At 44.1% G+C, this 19,375-nt stretch overlaps 1 protein-coding gene across 9 annotated transcripts in view; it reads right to left on the bottom strand.

The window, feature by feature from the left end:
* Positions 1 to 905: 905 nt before the first annotated feature.
* Positions 906 to 19,375, bottom strand: part of PRDM10 (PR/SET domain 10) — a 38,033-nt gene continuing 19,563 nt past the window's right edge. For 8 of the 9 annotated variants that reach the window (XM_086766237.1, XM_086766238.1, XM_086766235.1 and 5 more), the window contains 14 exons: positions 19,215 to 19,332; positions 18,102 to 18,231; positions 15,885 to 16,112; positions 11,207 to 11,554; positions 9,874 to 10,029; positions 8,680 to 8,859; positions 7,781 to 7,891; positions 6,491 to 6,691; positions 5,797 to 5,940; positions 5,161 to 5,331; positions 3,816 to 3,956; positions 2,952 to 3,120; positions 2,231 to 2,343; positions 906 to 1,883 (listed from right to left, as the gene is read on the bottom strand). In XM_086766237.1, the coding sequence (XP_086622363.1) occupies positions 1,647 to 1,883; positions 2,231 to 2,343; positions 2,952 to 3,120; positions 3,816 to 3,956; positions 5,161 to 5,331; positions 5,797 to 5,940; positions 6,491 to 6,691; positions 7,781 to 7,891; positions 8,680 to 8,859; positions 9,874 to 10,029; positions 11,207 to 11,554; positions 15,885 to 16,112; positions 18,102 to 18,231; positions 19,215 to 19,332 (2,447 nt within the window). In that variant the 3' untranslated portion in view covers positions 906 to 1,646. Of the gene's footprint in view, positions 1,884 to 2,230; positions 2,344 to 2,951; positions 3,121 to 3,815; positions 3,957 to 5,160; positions 5,332 to 5,796; positions 5,941 to 6,490; positions 6,692 to 7,780; positions 7,892 to 8,679; positions 8,860 to 9,873; positions 10,030 to 11,206; positions 11,555 to 15,884; positions 16,113 to 18,101; positions 18,232 to 19,214; positions 19,333 to 19,375 lie in introns of those variants that run through there. The other variant, XM_086766243.1, reaches the window with a different exon arrangement.

Below are 19,375 nucleotides of genomic sequence, written 5' to 3'. Positions count from 1 at the left end.
AAAATTAATCATACTTCGATTTCCAGGGATGATGCTTCTGTCACAACGAGGCGTTCGTTAAACCTGGGACACCGAATCCCTCAACATGGGTACCACATCTGCAGTCATTAAGCGGAAAGAGTTTGATGCTCATCTATAAAGACTGTAGAACTTATAAGACTTTTTAAATTGCTCCTATACGGCAGCCTCCACCTGCAATATCCCATTTCCAAGTCTCCGATTACCCATCCCCGTTTTTTGACTCGTAATTAAGTTATCTAGCAGCCTGAAGAAAGCCAAGACAAACATCTTAGTCTCTTCTCCCACACCAACAACATCGCAGCACCTAATGTTGCAATTCAGAAGCCCTCAGCAACATGACTTCAAGTGAATTTGCAAAAAAATGGCAAAAAAAATCCTGGATTCACATTCAGTGCAGCACAAGAGAAAACTAATGAAAAAAAAAAACAACCCTCTCTCAGTTCTTCAGTCTCAAGGGCCATTAAGACAAAATATCCTCCTTTGCTTTTGTTTCATAAATAAATTTATCCTGTCACGCACAGGCGTTGTGGGCTGAATTTTCCAGCAGAGTGAGAGGAGGTTTAGACAGACACAGTATATCTCACCAGGAGTCACTGGAGGTGTAGTCACGTCCTCACAAATAACAGAACGCATTAAATAACCAACCAACCAGACCTCCGAGTTACATTAGGAAAATAAAATAAAATAAAATTACACTGCCTTAAAAGATAAACCGTCTCTTCCCCTTCCTCCTGGTCCCTAAATTCAACATAAATTCTGTACATACGTCAGGTCTACCAAGGCAGGCAACCCTCACAGATGGCTTTGTGTCCCATCAGGAGTGGTCCACCAGCACGTTTCTTATCCGTTTCCTGAGTCCAGGGCTGGTCACTTTATTTATTCATTTATTTATTTTTGATCAGTTTGTTCCAAGTGACATGGGTTTAAGACTGCACTTTCCCTTCTTTCTGCAACTGCTTGGTAAAATAGGGCAGGGCAGACAGCATGTAAACACTTCTCGAGGGTTGGAAAAATAATAATTTAATGGACTGCTTCGGCACATCTTCACAGCTTCATTGTTATCTCCATCCCCGCACGCGTACGCAAGGAGCCGCCGCTTTGCTGCTGCTGTTTTTTTTTTCCTCCAGGCAGTCTGCTCGCGTCGAGCTGGTCTATTCCCTTTCACCTTGGCTGCTGAAACAAAGACACGGGAAGCGGTTCTGCCGTACTCCGGCAAATGACATGATGGCATCCCGTTTAACGGCTCCTATGAAATATATACATACAACAATCTGCCAGTCAGCCTTCAGTTAGGCAAGCTTTTTCCCCTCAAACAATTGAAATAAGAGTTGTTTACTGGAGACACTTCCAAAAAAGGAAAAATAAGGATCAGCAGACATGCCAAAAGATAAAGTCCAGATCAAGCAGAGATTTCATTTCTCCTCTTGTCCTTTTTGTTAAAAGCTGCATAAAACGGCATCCCAGAAGGATTTTGAGGGTACTTCATGGTCACTGGGGACTTAAACCCTCTTAAAGCATTAACAAGAGCTCCAAGATTTTAGTTGAGCGTAAATTTGAATACATATTGAGCTCCAGGGCTTGCGGGGGAGGTGAGAAGTACAAGCAAGCGACACCAGGAGGCTTCTTCATTCGTGTTCTGCTGAGAAAGTTCTCGGTTTAGTGATGTGCACCTCACTGCCGCCGCTGCCGTTGGTGGTTGTAGTGATTATGTACTGGGTGGTTTGCTGCTGGCTGCTGGTTTGCGATTCCAAGGTATCCGCGTGGGCTGGCGGCTGGGAAACGCCGACCTGGACCTCGCTGGAGAGCGAGGAGTTTTGTTTGATATCCAGGTCAGGCTGACCTTCAGAGATCACATAGTGAGTCTGCATGAGAAATATAAAAAATAAAGCTGTAATTGTTGCATCTTCTCTAACTTTTCTGCTCTAATAGTCTGTAACTTCCCTGTTGCTGAACTGGAAGACACTTTAGTATGAGCAAGGAACCTTGAAATCAAGTTCTATTTCGTTTAAATGTATTTGACAGTGATATCACCCTTATCCTTTCTTTTCAAGTACACTGGACTACTTTGCAATTTGTTAACTTATGAATGGTTAATTAATTACACAATTAACCCTTCACTACCGATTAAAATAATGATTTTTTTAATACAACTATTCTGAAAGTCTGGATTAAAAAAAAAAAAAAAAAGAGCCGCGATTGTTTTCCGTACCTGAGTAACTGCTTTCACTTGCCCTGTGTTGACAGTGGTGACCGGTGTACCCACAGCGGTCTCTGTGATCACGTACTGGCCTTGGGGAATGGTCATCATCTGAATCTCAGATGCTAAAAAATGGAAATTGAAGAATCAAGACCTTCAGTCAAACTCCAAGACCACCTTGAAAGATCATGTCTTATGTCAGTAAGATTTCAAGCCTGAAACAACAGTTGCTGAGTAGAAATAATCAAGTAGTGTCAAGCCTTGCAAGAGTTATGCCAGCTAACATCAGCTGCAGATTTGGCAATTCAGGCACAGACAACACATGCTATTCTCGCCCAAGAAATCACAGAATTTCCATCCAGAGCTGCATGGACATGAGAAATCATTTCATGTCACCCTCATCTTCTGCAGGATTCTCTCAAGCATCCATCCAGATGTAAACAAGCTGCTATCGCACACGTAGGTTCTTGCTGAATGCAAGTTCTTTGGGGTAAAGGAGCCCAGTCTGCCTGCCCAAACCACGTATCAGATAATTACAGACCTACAGCAGAAAAGCTAGTACAACCACTTTAATTTGTCTAAAACCGTTTATCATCTTATATCTCTATGAATATTAATCATGAAGCTTAAGCAGCTCTGAAAATACTACCCTGTTTGGTAGCTGGAACAATAGAGCACATACCAGTCCCAAACACTGGCCAGACTACTGGTGAGAGCTACTGCTGACACTTACAATAGCTCCGAAAGGAGTTCCACGTGCTGGGAAGATACGTGTGCTGAACTGAAGACCCTTGCTGCTGCTGGAGGGCTTGGTTTGGTGTCGATGTAGTCGTCTGCATCTGTGAGGAGCTGAGTTCCTGCTGAGATTGTTGTGAGGAGGGACTCAAAGGCTGACCACCAACCTAGGTAAAGAAAAGGTGTAAGAGTTCTCAGTGCGTTCAGAATTTCATACCTCCGTACTGTTACAAACATATCCTTTGTAAAGGAAAACACAGGGGCAGGCAGCCGGTTCTATATCAAGCTCAACTCCTCCTTCTCCTCCAACTTGGTTCACTCTATGGTTCGTAAGCAGAGGTCGGGAAACCAAAATAGAGACGTCGCTTGCCAAAGGTTACATAGCGAGTCTGTGGCAGAGAACCAAGATGAGAGGCTAAATACCGCCCGACAGCATGAACAGCTAACTTGATGTATTTGAGGACTGCCAGTTTCCTTTTACATCTTTCAATCGGCTAACTTGATCTAAGCTGTGAATTTGTCTGTTCCCAGCCATTTATCTCTACCTTGTATGCACTGTCGGAGAAAAAAAAAAAAAAAAAAACCACAAACAAAAAAAACCAAAAAAACAAAAAAACCCCACAAAAAAAAAACCCCACCACCACCGCAAAAAACCCACACAAAAAAGACAACAAGACACCTCCATACACCTTAGGAACACCTGGGAACTACTTGATGATCTCAGAAGTGTTCTTGTGAGAGTTATTCCATGTGTGGTCCTTTGAATGACAACGAAAAGACCATCTCCTGCCTCAGTGCATGAAACATGCCAGCTGAGCAGACTGGTAGGGGAAACATTTCCTGCAAGAGAAGAGTGAAATACCTGCGATGACGACTGAGTCGCTGACGACGGCTCTGTGACCTGGATGTGCTGCACCTGGATGGCATGCTGGGTGTACGCCTGGGGGTCGTGAAGCTGCCCGACGTCCACTGTGGAGTGCTGGGACTGGTGAGGTGAGGTAGCCTGGAAAAACCAGAAGTAATAAAAATTAAAGCAGAGGCATATACTTCAGATTCTTTGCAGAAACAGCCATGTAAACCTATTCCGTGATACAAGGCCTGGAACAAAGAGGTATGAGCCTTAGTGAGGCCATGGAGCACTCCTGTTCAAGCCTGCGTTTACCCTCTTTGCACTCCTGGGAGATAAAGAAGCACACCTAACAGATGTAGCGGCACCGAGATGGTCACGTCTCAGTGATCTCGACGGAAAAGACTTGCCTAAGGTCATACAAGCTGTCCATGGCAGAGGCTGGACTCAAACCAAAGGGTCTGAAAACCAGGGTTCGCGTCAATCACTTGAGCATCCTTCTTCGTAAGCATATTTCTATAAAACATATATACTCATGATCTGGATGTCCAATACTGCAGTTTGACATAGCTGGTATCAAGACAAGTGCTCTGAGTCTTACTGATTTAAGGGTTTTTTTGAGCAACACCTGCTAATGATACCAATTGCAGAGATTTAATTGCAAGTCTCAGACCTTGATAAAATTAGTATTAGCCGCAGGAATCAGTATTCATGCTCTTGTATCGTTAGAACAGCCACAGGCAATATTAACCAGGGCCATTCTTCAGGCCTTCATTAACCAAATTCATAACTTAATTTGTGATGAAGAGCCAGAGAGAACAGAGAATTTCAGACTCAAACACACGCGGTAGTTTCAGCTTCACCCAACAGATAGTAGATTTGAAGGCTACGGTGATTTCTTACAACTGCCCGAGTTATTTTCCTCAGCTCAGTTGCTCTAGTTACACTCTGATTTTATTTTTAGGAGGCTGTTGAGCATCGTAGAGAATGAATATTCTCATAGATGATACGAAAGGAAAAAGCAAGTGCTTTCAAACTTTGGCTGTGGCTCACTGAGATCAAGGAAGTACAAATTGCTCTTCTCAACTACAAAAATGGGTCACCTGCTGACCCACTTTCCCAGTTGCTGGAAAACCTTCCTCGAGCAGACTCCAGCAAAGGTGCCCAGACGCATAGAACTAAATTAGGACTGGGTTGATACCTCTCCAGCAAGCTGATGAAGACTGGCAGGACTATTTATGTCCAGGACATAATGTTTGTAACTACTCCTTAAACTTCCCAGCGCTACAGCCCCAAGAAAGCCTAGGCTTGACGCGGAGGGAGGTCAAAAGCACATCAAGTCCCTCAACAGGTTACTCACCTGGGCCACTTGAACAACCTGCAGCTGTATGTGCTGAGACTGCTGCAAGCCAGTTGTGGACTGGGAGACGGGGATGTACTGGATTCGCTGGTAATCTCCCTGGGGAGTTCGATAGTCTGTTGTGAGGGTCTGGGATATCTCTGTCATGGCTTGTGTCAGTAAATCTGTTGTCTGAGCAGGTAAAGAGAGAGATACAGACCATCGTTACATATTGCCTACTGGGTTTCACGCTTTTGCAGGCCTGGAGTTCTCTTATCACTCTGAATCTACACTTAAACCACTGGGCCTGGTCCTTTATTTGCAAGAGCTTAATGTGTACAAAGGATGGGGTCATAAGCAATCACCGGGGATCATCCACGGGAATTGCTCTCTTCTGTCCAAATGCTAGTCAGGACCACTAAGGGCCAACTTAACATATAATAAAGTTATTTTAATCTTCAGACTTGACAATATTCTATTAGACAACAAAAACCCTGCATTTGTAGAGAGCTGACTTCGTTTCCAAGCCGAAAAGCGCTTCTGAGGCATATTCCATCTTTCCTCCTCACCTGCTAGAGCTACACTTGTCTTGACAACTGTATTTCCAAAATGTAGAAAGATACTTAGCACCTGATCTAACACGCCTTGAATCCTTACCACAACAGTCTCTCCGGTAGCGCTGTCAGTGGTTAGAACGGCGGGAGCGGAACTGATGACGGCTGTCGCCAGCGGGGCATGTATCGTGTTAGGGAGCTGTGCAAACTCCGCGTGCTTCTTGCGAATGTGTTGTACCATCTTCGTCTACAGAGAGGTGGAAAAGAATTAGAAAAAACAGTCAGCAGCTCTGCTTCAGGTCGACTGAAATCAAACAGCACTGTAGATTAAAGCTTTTAGGTTTCTCTCAGCAAGACAGCATCAAGATTCACACTATGGGATGCTCTCATCAGCAAAGATCACCAATTTTCCACAATTAGGGCTATCCAATACTGAAATATTGCCCCAAACATCACAGCCCATAAGATTTTTACTCCAAGAGAGTCAAATATTTTGAGGACCTTTTCCAGAGGTCACCTTCTCTGCACTTTGTTTCCCTGCTCCTCTCCCTTTTAACTGTTACTGAGCAGTTCCCAAGCTTTTCCACACTCTGATAACATTTCCATTTCTTCTTTCAAACCCGTGCCCTCTATTTAGAGAGCCCTTTTGCCGTAAAATGAGCAGGCTGCGCCTCTGTTGTCAGCACGCAGCATGAACCCAGTACTCTGACTAAGAATCAAAGAGCTCTGCTTGCAGACTGACAGATGACAGAGAAAGAGCATCACCGGGGACAGGCGGTCTGAAAAAACCCCCGCACCTTACTGCTGTACTGTTTGGAACAGTGAGGGCAGCAGACCGGAGGGGTGGCTATGGTGCCCGTCAGCTGCGTGTGGGTGCTCAGCATGGGATCTGGCTCTCCTGGGCCTGCAGGGCGCAGTTTTCGGATGCTTGGAGGTAGCTCAGCACCAGGGTGGTTCTTTAGGATGTGCGCTTTGCGTTTGCTGGCACTCTTGTACACCTGAGGGTAAAGATTTGGAATGAAAATGGTGTCATCCTGATGCCTCCGCAAAAAACCGCTACCAGTTGTCTTTGTCTAGAAAGTCTGCACGTTGCTTTAGAAAATGTTTAGTTAAATCCCCAAACAATTACGACATAACGGATGAATGCACATACACCTTAGCATTTAATCCATCTGTAAACGCAACTCCTTTTTGCGTAGCTTTCAGAAGCCATTTGAGAACATGTTGTGTGCCACAACAAAGCAAAGCAGGACAGGAACGTTAGAAGAAAACTTTTTTTGCCTGATACTTGAAGTTCAAATGTCAGAGAAGCCACTGATCACCAAAGCTGTAATTTGTCCAGTGTTAATTTGTCATAAGGGCTGATGCCTCCGCTCTCACACAAAGCATCAAATGGTTTTAATAGCCTTCAGTGATCAACGTATCTTAAAATTCCTTCTAGGCACATCAACACACGAATATCCTGTAATATTATTTAAGACTATCCATCTTTTTCCCCTTAAACAGAAGGAAGAACGTACTGAGGGTAAGAACAGTCAGTCAAAATACACTCCCTGTTAAATAAAGGCGCACACGCAGAAAAAGCAAGAGCCAGGGAGTTCGAACAGGAACCCAAAGGCAGTGCAAAAAAGCTTCAGGCTCCACTGAACACTGGGAATTACTGGCATGTGACTAAGTAAGCAGTTTGAAATAAAAGGAGTTAAAGACTAACTTTTAGAACTGACACAGAAACCAAAATAAATTAGTGTTCAGGAAGTACAGACAGACAGGATACTTAGTCCTGGGTTGCAAAAAGTGATACAGGACTAAGGGTGGGTGGCTGCTTGCTGGATCGCAGTATTTAAGCTTTCCCAGCTTCAAAGACAGCAGAAAAGGAGAACTGCAGTTTTCCATTAGTATCCAGCTGCCTTGGCCTAAGTGCATTGCACCTTAATTTCTTTTGGACAGTGATACAGAAATGTTGCTGGCAAGCACCTCAAAAAAAAAAAAAAGCTACAAACTCTGCCAGATGTTTCTATGCAGAGACAAATCAACTGCATACAGGTCTAGGCCTGAGCTACCCTCCGAGAGGTGACCTCCTTACGTACCTTATCACAGTACTGACAGAAGTAATCTCTGTTGGGTTTGATGATGGGCAACGTGAGCTCTGGCACCTCTTCTATTTTCATGTCTGGATGTCTCTTTGATAAATGATTCACCTTAGGATAAAGAAAAAAGAGAACAAGAGAGATGGAAGCCAAGCAATTGCTGCTTCTCTTCTTCTCCTGGACATGGATAACAGCCAAACCCAAACTGTAACAATTTTAGCCAGCAGCACCGGAAGCGTTTGCTGCTGCGAGGGTTTTTGTGCATTCACAGTCAGCTGCTGAAGGTAAGCATGGTCTTGCTAGATCTCATTTACAGTTTCTCTCATCAAAATAAGAGGGGAAGGGTTAAAATAGCTTGCCAGAACTCTCTTGCAGCTGCGAGTGGGGTAATGTAAAGGACCGCTACCCAGGGAGGCCTTTGCTAGCAGAGATCACAACCCTTATGAAATATCTGCAAAGATGATCTCTTGCTGCATAACACCCTTTACACAGCGGCAGTTACATGACATGGCCAGGAGAGGCCCCTCAAGAAGGGAGAGAAGCAAAAAAATAGAAGAGACAGTAAGAAAAACTGAGGCAGTAAAGCTGAACTAGGCAAGATATTAATCTCATGTTCTGCTAAAGACGTTCCACATCCATCAGGATTACTTGGTGGAGAGATGTGGTAGTGACAACCAGACATGCAACACAGGCAATGAAATACGCAAAGGCACAGATTTGCTGAAGAGACAAGACAGTTTTGAAAAAAGACACAATCTCAACGCAGCTACAAAATCCTCCCAGTTTCACAGCATCCTTATGTTCCAACCTCTGCAATTCCAATTCCTCTTTGTTCCTTAACTACTCATCAAAAGCCAGTAGAGAAGGTGTAAGAGAAGGCAGAGCACACAGACACTCACCAACATCCCCCTCCGGCGGAAACCCATCATACAGAGTCGGCACTTGAACATGAAGCTTTCGTAATCGGAGGAAGCTATCCGAGGCTTGAGCGCTTTTGAGCGGCTGAGTCGATCGGCTTTCTTGGCCTCTCGCTCTGGGTTGTGCATCCTCTGCATGTGCTCTCGCAGCTTGTCTTTCCTCTAGGGAGAGAGCAACGGGGGAGAAAAATACCGCCATCACTTACTGCCTGCTATAAGAAAGAGCCACAACACAAGTTGTTCAGAGATCTCTTCGGCTTTTGCTCTCCAGTGCTGCCACGAGCTAGAGTTGCGTGCTCAGCGCTCAACAGCTCAGTAGCAAGCCTTCCTTTGGGCTTCAGTTTGTTCTTCAAACCAAGCTGAGGTTGCTCAGCCACAAAAGCAGGAGCCAAATGAATGCTAGTTTAGTAGTTTCACTGAGAATGAACCCTTTCACTCTGGTTTTTCTTGGAATTTAACTAAAATATCAGTAGTCAACTCTGTACAGCTGGAAACTTGCATCAAATTATGCTCTTGACTGAGGAGGACCTCAAATCCTACAGAAGTACTGAACCAATCCAGCCTCTGTGGACACGCACTGACTGGAACGTGCTTCACCCAGACACATCCAGTCCCTCAGTATCCCACGAGAAACCGAGTGCCGAGGAGCAGGCTGCTGCCACAACCGTCTACCTGGCTCGCGCTCCGCTCCGTCTGTACCGGAGGGATCTGGAAAGGCATCTGGATGTCAGGTGCTGACAAGATGCACCTCACGGACACAGGCACCTCAGCCAGAAATACTATTAACCCACTGATATCAGCAAGAAGTTTTCTTAACTGAACTGATAAAAGTGACACAAGCCAAGCAGCTGGCAATTGTGCTGCATAATGACCCAGATCTTAAGGAGCAGATGAAGCTTCTTTTGCTGTTAAAATTATTAGAAATAAGATCTTATCCATGAGACACGCTGTTATAACAGAGCACGCTGATGTGGATCTTGCCCCTTGTGCATCAGAAATGAACGTCGTAGCTCACACACGACACCAAGCACTGCATGCAACTTGCGGGCAAGTCCAGCGTGTTTAGACACGCTAGCTTCCTTCACCTTGGAGAGCATGAGCTTATCTACTTGAAGGAGGGTAAAGAACGGTGTTCTCCACCTGTATCAGGAATGATCCAGTCGAGAGTCATCTTACCTTGAACTGCTTGCCACACGTGGAGCACAGGAAGTCTTTGCGGTCTGAGTGTCGCAACATGTGGAGTCGCAGCTTGTCGGGACGGCAGAAAGCTTTGTCACATTCTGTACACTGGTAAATCTTTTCTGAATGGAAACTGCGCACGTGTTTCTTGACCTAGAATTGTAGATTGTATAAAAATGGAATTTATTCAAAAGAGAAGAGTGCGTGGTGAAAGAGGCTAGGAAACTCTTAGCAAAAGGGGAAAAATAAAAAAAAAAAAAGAGAGAGAGGGGAAAAAAGTTGTAAGAGTTTTCTAACCCGCTCTGGCTTAAAAAGTATTTGGGACTATCCTCGACCTCTTCAAGCATCTAACGGGTTGGGTTTTTTCCCCAATAAAGTAACTAATGAGGTTTGACATTTGAAATCCAAGCACTTCTCAAGAAACGGATCTCTAATTAAATCTTTACCACCTTCTAATACTGATCATACATGGAACAACTTGGTATCTTTAACGGTTCCACATAAAAGTATTTAAGTAGGCAGCCATCTATGGTGACTAGGCTTAATTATTCAAATAGCACCAAATGATAAGAAATCCTCTTTAAATTCCAAAATAGAGCTGAATAGCTAGGAAAAAAGCTGTGAAATCTTCTTCTGACTGGCTGAGTTTCTCAGGAAAGTTCACGAGGAATTAGGTTGCAGTACAGCATTTCTAGATGATCAACATTTTTCCTCATTTAACATTTACAGAAGATAAAGGGTTTTTTTTTTGCCAGGATGGAATTGTATTAGTAAATCACTTTTCCCCATCCTTTCCCCTTTAGCCTACTGGATAGTCTATCAGTTCCCATTACTCGACTTAAACGGGATTTCTACATTTCAATTTCAGTCAGGCAGCTCAGCAAGACATATCAACCTCTTTGTCCCTATGAAGGATAATGAGTATGCGCACGGTACATCTCAGCTTCTCCTTACTGCAGATCGAAATAGCATCCTTAAATTTTATTAACGATCTTCTCCAATGGCTCTGCATGCTGCACAAAGCCACTCCAGACTCCAGTGCAACCTCTCCTCAACCATATGCAGAGAAGAGGAGGAATAAAGTACCCTCCTGAAGCCCAGGGGGGAAAACATCTGACAATTGAGTGGAAAGAGCACTTTGGTTGCAGAAGACAACATCTAGCAGTGCTTGGTCACTCTTCCTTTTTAATTTCTGACTGATGTGGACCCCTTTATTTTACAAGAATTAACTGACATGCAGCGTTACACAAGAACAGTACTGAAAAATTCATAAACAGATTGCTTGCGAGAGACCCGGAAGGTAGTGCTTCAAATCAGGATGGCGTCTCACCTGGATAAAATCTGGAAAGCGTTTTTTGCAGTTAGGGCAGCTGAAATAGCCATCGTGGATATGGATGACCACGTGATCCTTAAGCAGATCCAACCGGTCAAAGGACTCGGGACAGAAAATGCAGGAATATGTTTTCTGGTCCATGTGGAACTTCATGTGGCTCTCCAGAGCACCGCTGTTGATGAAGCCCTTGTTGCAGATGTCACAAGTCAAAGGGCAGTTCCCTTCCCGTCCATGAAACCTCAAGTGCTGATCCAGTTTGTCCTTTTCCCGGAAGGCCTTCCCACACTGGAGGCATTTGAAGGGGCGAAAGGATTTCCGTATGAAGAGGTGCTGAAGAGCTGCGTTCTGAAAGAAAGATTGAAGAAGCCGTTAACTTTTATTATTACGTAGACTCCACATCCAAATATTGTCCAAGATTAAATATACCAGATGATCAGTGAACCTGAACTTCAAAAAAATGCTTTTGTGTCATAGATACTGTCTCCATTTTACAGAAGAGGAGGCTGGGACAGGCAGAACTTAAGGGATATACCTGCAGTTACAACACAACACAGACCTTTCCTCTCCAGTCCCTGTTTTCTGCTGATTGAGCTAACTTTTGTCTTTAGCGTGGCATTTTTCTGTAAAATAAAACAGAGTCCTCTCTGAAGTACAGACCTGGGCCTTCAAAAAGCTGCAATTCTAACCGATTTGGGAGGACTGGGTGAAAAGTTCAGCCGCCATACAAAGAAAGGGCAAGCTCGTGCCCTGCCTTTCACACAGGAGCAGGGCTTATGAAATTCCACAGCCCTTTACAAAATCAGCTTCTGCACCAAAGATCACCACAGAGATGTGCAGCAGTGGTTTAGCATCGCCTGGAAAACTTCTGGTGGAACACACATTCAACCTTTTTGTTATTACCAAAAAGAAGAGAGTTTCAAAACACTACAGCAGGGGCAGAATGGCAGGTTTACAAGCAAGAGGTGAGAACTTGTGAGCAATTCGCCATTTAGCATCTATCACGTGTGAGAGACTGAAAAAGAAGATGAAATACAAATCAAGAGGAACTCTGATGGATTCTGTGGTCTGCTCAAAGGGTAGTGGACTACACATGGTCAAACTTGAATTTACTTTTCTTATTATTGTAAAAAAACTAAGAATATTGTGAAGTGAACATAACAGGTGTTGCATGAATATTCATTTTGAAGTTTAATATATTGGGCTGCTCTTCTGTTTTTCTCCACTCTTACTGTGCACAATTTCTCTTCTCAGTCCCTGCTTTGTTTTGGCGTGTGCTTTCCTTCAATCTACCTTTTCTGCAATGTTTCATGATTGTTATCCCTTCAGACAAATGTTATAGAGCCATTTCAGTCCTGATACCAGTGCTGACCGGTAGAGGAACCGGTGCTGCTGGCCTGTAGAAATAACACCAGCGTGCCCTGCGCCTGCATTTGAATATTGCACGAGAATTTTTACGTTGGAGAGCTGCAAAGCTGGAAGTCCTCTGCATGCAGGAAATCCCACAGCATGCTGTCGCCCATACTGTACTTAAAGTAAACTGCACAGCTGCCATTTCTCTGTAGGAAGTCTAAAAAATATTTACTCTTTTCCAAAATAAGATCTAGACATTGTCATTTATCAGTCTTCTCTTTTCAGATGTTCAGAGATTAAATAAGTGAACTTGAATGATCCTTACTCCTATAATATTCACCTTAAATTTGCAATTAATTACTATGAAAAGGACTAGAAGAACGTGAATTGTTATTCATGTAACAGTTCTGGACATTGGCTGCTTGAAGAAGAACAAATGTGACAATTTATGATGCAAGGTCAATGGGTAAACACTAAACAAGTTGGACAAAACAACACGGAAGGCGATGTTGTTACGTACCATTCGATTAGATACAGCAAAAACCCAACAAAACAAAAACCCAAACCCAACCTACCTGCAGCTCCAGCTGAGCAGGCAGCATTGAGGGAGAGAAAAATACTTGTGTTACGCAACGGACTTGAAAACAGAAGCCTTGACTTCTGCGGGTCACTACGAGGGCGAGCCCTTCTAGCTAGAGTTTACTTAAGCAAAACTCCATGGAGGTTTTTGCCTCAGGAAGGACTAAGCTGATCTCCAAGGTTTACCCCTGTAGTTAGTAACTGCCCATGGGGAGTTAAAGGACAGAGATAAAAACCGCAGATCATCGTGAAGGTGTTTTGCGACCTTTCACGTTTTCTCCGAGTTGATTAATGATGATGTAATGCGTACTGCAGAGCCACAGCGAGGGCGAAATGCATTTAGCAGGAGGGAATAATTAGGGCAAAATGACAAGAGGGCAAGGATTAGAAGAGTGAAAAAGTGAAGAAGGGACTTCTAACCTTATCCTGCTGTTTGTACTCTTTGTTATACAACCGGCTGCATTTCTTTCAGCATGAAGGAAGTGACCGTGCTTTCCAAATCACGTCCCTGCCAGTTGCTTCCTCTGGGTAAAGCAGTCACTTACACAAAGGACATTTTAGGATCAGGTTTGTACATGGTTAAAAAAAAAAAAAAAAAAGAAAGCCATTTGGAAATACTGATGTTTCTGGGATCAGCCCATAGACACTGCCTAGAACTGAATTAAAAACAAGTATTCATTTTGGCTGTGGACCAAACCTTCCTCTAATTTGTTACAGGAGTATCTCGAAGCGTAGGTGTATCTCTTTTCAAAAATATGGCAGCCATGTCCTTTAGTAAAGGTCTGATCTCCAAGGAAACTCCACAAGCTCTGAAGCAGATGCTGAAAAATGAACTGATCCTACTAGAACACGAACGCTGGGGCAGCAGAGATCAGTGCTTCCAGCTAGAACGAAGCACTCTCAGAAGCATCACTGCCTTAAATAGTTTTTGAAAACTAAATCCTACGTGGGTAATAAGGAAGAACTAGAGTTACACAGGTCTCCAGATCATATCATCAATAGTCAAGACTTTCTACCTATTCTTTGGAAGTAAATGACACACTACACATCTTAAAACCAAATGTTTGCTTGCTTAATATGTTAAGCGCGTGTTATGGTAAGAAGTTGCTGTGAATAGTTGAATGGAATGAGTGCTCACAGAGCTTGCTGTGATTTTTCAGTGCTTCAAACATAACGCTTGCTGGTTTACTGGTATCTCAAGTTCTCATTGCTCACAGCCTGACGCGATACGGAAAGGTGCTACACAACCACCCATCTGCCATTCTGCCAGTGCCCCTGTCTTGAAACAGCTCCGGGACTCTGCTGAAGACAAGCTGCCAAATGTATGGGAAGTTAGGGAGGTTTGGAGAAACAAACATGTCACCAAGGACTAAACCACCACTGCACTCCTCTTCGTTGTCATCCATTTGTGATTAATATCCAGGGAACAAAAGCTAAGTCACAAGACAAACACATAATTTTGGAATTTCTGTCCCTTTCTTCCCACTCTTACTGTTTAAGATCTTAAGTTCACATCTTGGGTTCGAAAGTTTGGGGAAAACAGGCAACACTTTCTCTTCCCATCACATTCAGAGCTTCAACTTTCTACTGAGGAAGTTGTGGCGTATCGTAAGCAGTAAATACCCGTGCTCTTTACTGTCAAAAACTCAGCATCTGTCTCTGTACTCTGTTATCAGGCCTTCAATACAACCAGTAAAAATCCCCCAAGCTTTTAACATATGGAAATCAAGTTACTGGTAGAAACTGGTCATTCAGAGAATGCAAGCATTTTACGTAGTTAAGAACCCTGCAGTCTTAATGCGCCTGAGCCAAATTCTTCCTTCAAGATAGACTGCTGGGTTTGTGGGGTAACACCACCACCGGTCTCACATACTTATTGCTATAAACTGAGAGCAAAATTTGGCTCAACATCTTCCTATATGGAACAGTTACTCCTCTCTTTCCTCATCCTTTCTCATCCCCTAAAAATGAAGCCTTACCCCAATTGCAGCTGTTCCTTTCTGTAATCAAAATTTTACACATGGAAGAAAAAGAAAAAACTGTCGACTAAATAAACCAATCTCACACTTACACAGCTTGAAGGATTATTTGCTTGAATCATTTCCCTCCCACACACAGTAAAAAAAAAAAAAAAAAAAACCACCCAAAAAACCCCAAAACAGCTCACCCAGTTGACACAAAGCTCAGGCTCAAAGCGTTTGCTATCAGTACACAAAGCTCTTCGCACAGGTTTTAATCTCAATGACAGGCAGGTTTTTCTACCCCAAGAAGGGATTTTTATCACTAAATCTCATCAACATTGTCAACTAAATGGATCTAAACTGAGGTTGTGGTTCCTCTTTGGCAACTATTTGCAATAAAAGAGTTCTGAGAGAGACAGATGGTGCTGTGAACAAGTCATCATTCTGTGCCACAGCACCATGATTCAGCCGGCTGTTTGAAGCACTCCTGCTTGCCAGCTTGGATGGACCCTGCTTCTACGAAAGAATTATTGTGCTGGAATTGAACCAGCTCCAACTGGTGACTGGTTCTCACTAGCACCTCATGAGATACCAGTTCTTTACATGAGATTTGTCTTCCTCTCAAAGAAAATGGCTGGGAATGAGATGCTTTAGTTGGGATTTGAAAAAGGATACGACAGCGGGAGAAAGACCAGCTGGTCCTGGCAGGCAGGTCTGGCATTCTCTGGGTTACAGCAAATGGAGAGGGCGAGGGAAAGACATGAGCCGCCGTCCTCTTTGCTTACCCTGATACGCTTCGCTCGCCTCATGTCATCTGCTGTCATGGTGCTCTGTGTAGGCACCGTGCTCTCATCGTGCTGCGGTTGGATTTGCAGTGGGCGGTTTTCTGACTGCTGCTCCAGTGCCGACTGCGTCTCCGATGGCACCGCAGTCTGTTCCTGCTGCTCCAGCCCGTTCAGCGCGGCTTGTCCGGCCTCATCAAACTGCCCCTTGCTGGAAAAATGCAGCAAGTCCTGAAATCGCAAATCATACAACCAGTGATTATTCCCCCCACCCACTGAAAAACGCTTCGATAATACTCAGCAGACAATAAGATTTCTACACATTTAATCACAAGCTGTAAACAAAACGTGCCTACGCTAACACTTTCCTACTGTGTTCCACTGATGCACTCCGCAGATCACCTCCACCTACAGCAACAACTTCGAGTGGCACGGAAGAAGCGCTACAGGTAGGCGACTCTCTTGGCCATCATCAGACACCGACAGTCCAAATGACACAGCTGTTAATAGCCAACGTGCTGTCACTTTGAAAGATCATCACGTGTTGTTACGCAGTGTTACTCCTTTCTAACAAGCTAGCTGGAGTGCCCAACTGGAGAGTGACAAACGAGATCGTTATACTGTGCGCTGTGTGTTTTGCTATCCAGTTTCCAAGCTCTGTGTACTCTCACCTACCCAGCTGCATACATCACTTCTATTTACCACATAAAGCTGTTTTCCTCCTTTTTTTTTGCATTAGGATAAAAGGAAAGTGAGGGCATTGGGAGCAGGAAGCACACAACAACAACAACAAAAAATCTACATTCTTTCCATGGAAATTCCAGTAACTGCTCTAGGACGGAATCCTCTTGTGTTACGAGAGGAAAACATAGATCCTTACTTGACATCGCTTAATGCAACTGAGGAAACTTAAAAGCAGAGCGCCAGAAGTATGTCAGCTCAAGGCTGGTACTGTCAAAGCACAAAAGCAGGTGTGGGAGAAGAAAAACAGAGGTGCCAGAAGTGCAGCTGCTATAAACCACGAATGCTTACCAGACAGAGACACTTAGGGGAGCAATATACCAGCCAAATGTCCAGTCCTGGTCTAGATGGCAAGTTTCCACGCTTGCCAACGCTAAACTGTGCTCACAGCATCCCGAGTCTCGAGTTCTCAGGCAGATGAACTCCTGTCTCGTCATCAGTGAGGCGGGCAGACCTCCAAAAGCTTGGGACATAATCATGGTGCTGCTCGACTGTATAGATACACGTGAGCTAGCTCTGGGCCGTACTCCAAACTGGTAGGACGAGAGCCACATCCAGTCCAGAGGCCATTCAGACACGTTAGCACAGGACTGCGCCCAGTAAGCCCCATCTCTCCGGGGTTCAGGGTTTGGGAACAGCATTATGCTTACTTGTCTAAATAGAGCTGGCTTGTGTCATGTCAGCTTGCAAAGAGGGTGATCTCACAGCTGTCTGCACTTAAAGCAACATTTCGGGCAATTCTGCATGCTCAGAAAAAGAGCGGCAGGCATTCACAGGCGACGTATACATTCCTCCCTCTGAGTCAGCACTGAACCGTGACCCAGCGAGATGCCAGAGGAAAATTACCACTCCAGATATCAGCTTTCGGCTAAGTCATAAAACAGAGCCGCTGATCCCTTCTGACACCGTTCATGAAAGGACTTGGTGGTAACCTAAGCATGGGCAGCAAAGAGAATTCAGCGTTTTACTTAAATGCATCACACTAGGTTCCTACAGAATATAACCAGCAGCCGCAAGAGGACATTTTGCAATAAGCATGCCTACGGGAGGCCCTTTTGTTAATATTAAAACATCATAAAGAATCCTAGCTCAAACTGATTTAATTCTACCAGCAACAGTGAGAAGAGCAGGCTCTGACCTCACGTTGCAGAAAGGACAAATAGGAACCTAAATTCCCATTACAGTTTTACTGTCTAAATTACTTCTGTGATGCTGCTAAACTGCCGCAGTGACCTATCTCACTGCTAAGTGCTTTGGGATGAAAGTTGCTGCAGAAATGCAAGTGATTTTACAGTTTTTATAGAAGACAAGTAGTGTGCTCCCCTGGCAAAGAACCACAGCTAGAAAACCAAGCATTACTTGGGTGTAAGTCCAAAGCACACTCTCAATTTGCACTGACGCCCCAAGTTCTTTTAGTCAAGAGTTTACAGCCCACATAATATTTTTTTTTTTTCCTCCTCTCCGTCCCCAGAAATATACCTGCGTCCCTTCTTCACACTTTTCCCCGTTTTCACTGGTTACTTCCACACGCATGAATTTGGGAGGGCGCCCTGGGCGTCTGCCTGGTCCAAACCTCCTCTTTCCTCGCCCACGACCTCGGCCTCTGGCTCTGCAGAATACACAGTGCTCCAGGTTAGAAACAAAACAAAACAAAACAAAAAAAAAGATGGATTTGAAATCTCCACTAATTTTATGCATTCCTTCTCCGCATCACTATTCACCCATTCAACTCAGTAAGAACAGCCTGCAGTAAATAATAAAACCTTTTTTGCTGGCAGCAAAGAAAAAAAAAAGAAAGGGATACTGGCTGCTATCTATTTATTTTGTGCTCTATGAGAAATCAAAGTCCAGAACGTATTAAAATTTATTTCAGTAATCATGGGACCGAGAGGACTACTGGCTTCAGCAAGTCCTCTGCCATGGCAACTCTTTCACTTCCAACACCCCAGCGTACAGTGTGCTGGAAAGCATTTTCAGCTAGATGGAAAAAGCGCACAAGGAAACAGAATTTAAAACCCAAAGCCATAACATTCCTCCCCAACAAGGCACTTCGCCATTGACGTTGGGCAGTAAACCAAAGGGAACAACTTTCTGTGTCAAAAAAATGAAGAAAAAAAAAAAATGCAGCCACTTGCTAGGTTTCAGGAAAAAGACGACACTAATGCATTCTGCTCTCTGATGGATGGTTGTAGATTCAGCTTTTAATAGGTAAGGATAAATAAACTCTCCTGCCAGCCCAACAAGAAGCCAAAGCACTAGCAGTCTTGTTCTCCAAGCTCTGTATCTGCACACATCTAAAACATCGCTATTTCCATGCGGTGGTACTGAAATACTGCAATTTAAGTTATTGGCAAAAAAAAAAAAAACAAAAAAAACCAACCAAAAACAATGACAAAAGCAAACCAGTTTCCCTCAAGCTACTTCTTGCGCAAAGTCTCTTACACCGATCAGCTTCCTGGTGCCATATTCGTACCATCTGGTATCTCTCACGGATACCCAAGTCGGTCAGCAAGATCTGTAGGGCAAAGACCCCCTCTGGAAGTTTGGGGAAGCAACGTAGCGATACACAGACAAAGCTAAAGCTTTCAGTACCTGCTGAAGAAGTCCAGCTTCTCGTCATGGGAGTTGAGGTGCTGCTGGAGTTGCTCCGAGCTCATGAAACGACGACTGCACTCGTAACAGGGCCAGTTCTTCTCTTGCTCTCTGAGAACTATGTTCAATTGGAAATGTCAACAACAGCATTTCAGTCACCA

The sequence above is a fragment of the Chlamydotis macqueenii genome, chromosome 24 (genome assembly GCF_036417535.1).
Source record: "Chlamydotis macqueenii isolate bChlMac1 chromosome 24, bChlMac1.mat, whole genome shotgun sequence".
Lineage (NCBI taxonomy): Eukaryota > Metazoa > Chordata > Aves > Otidiformes > Otididae > Chlamydotis > Chlamydotis macqueenii.
This window is presented reverse-complemented; position numbering and strand designations above follow the sequence as displayed.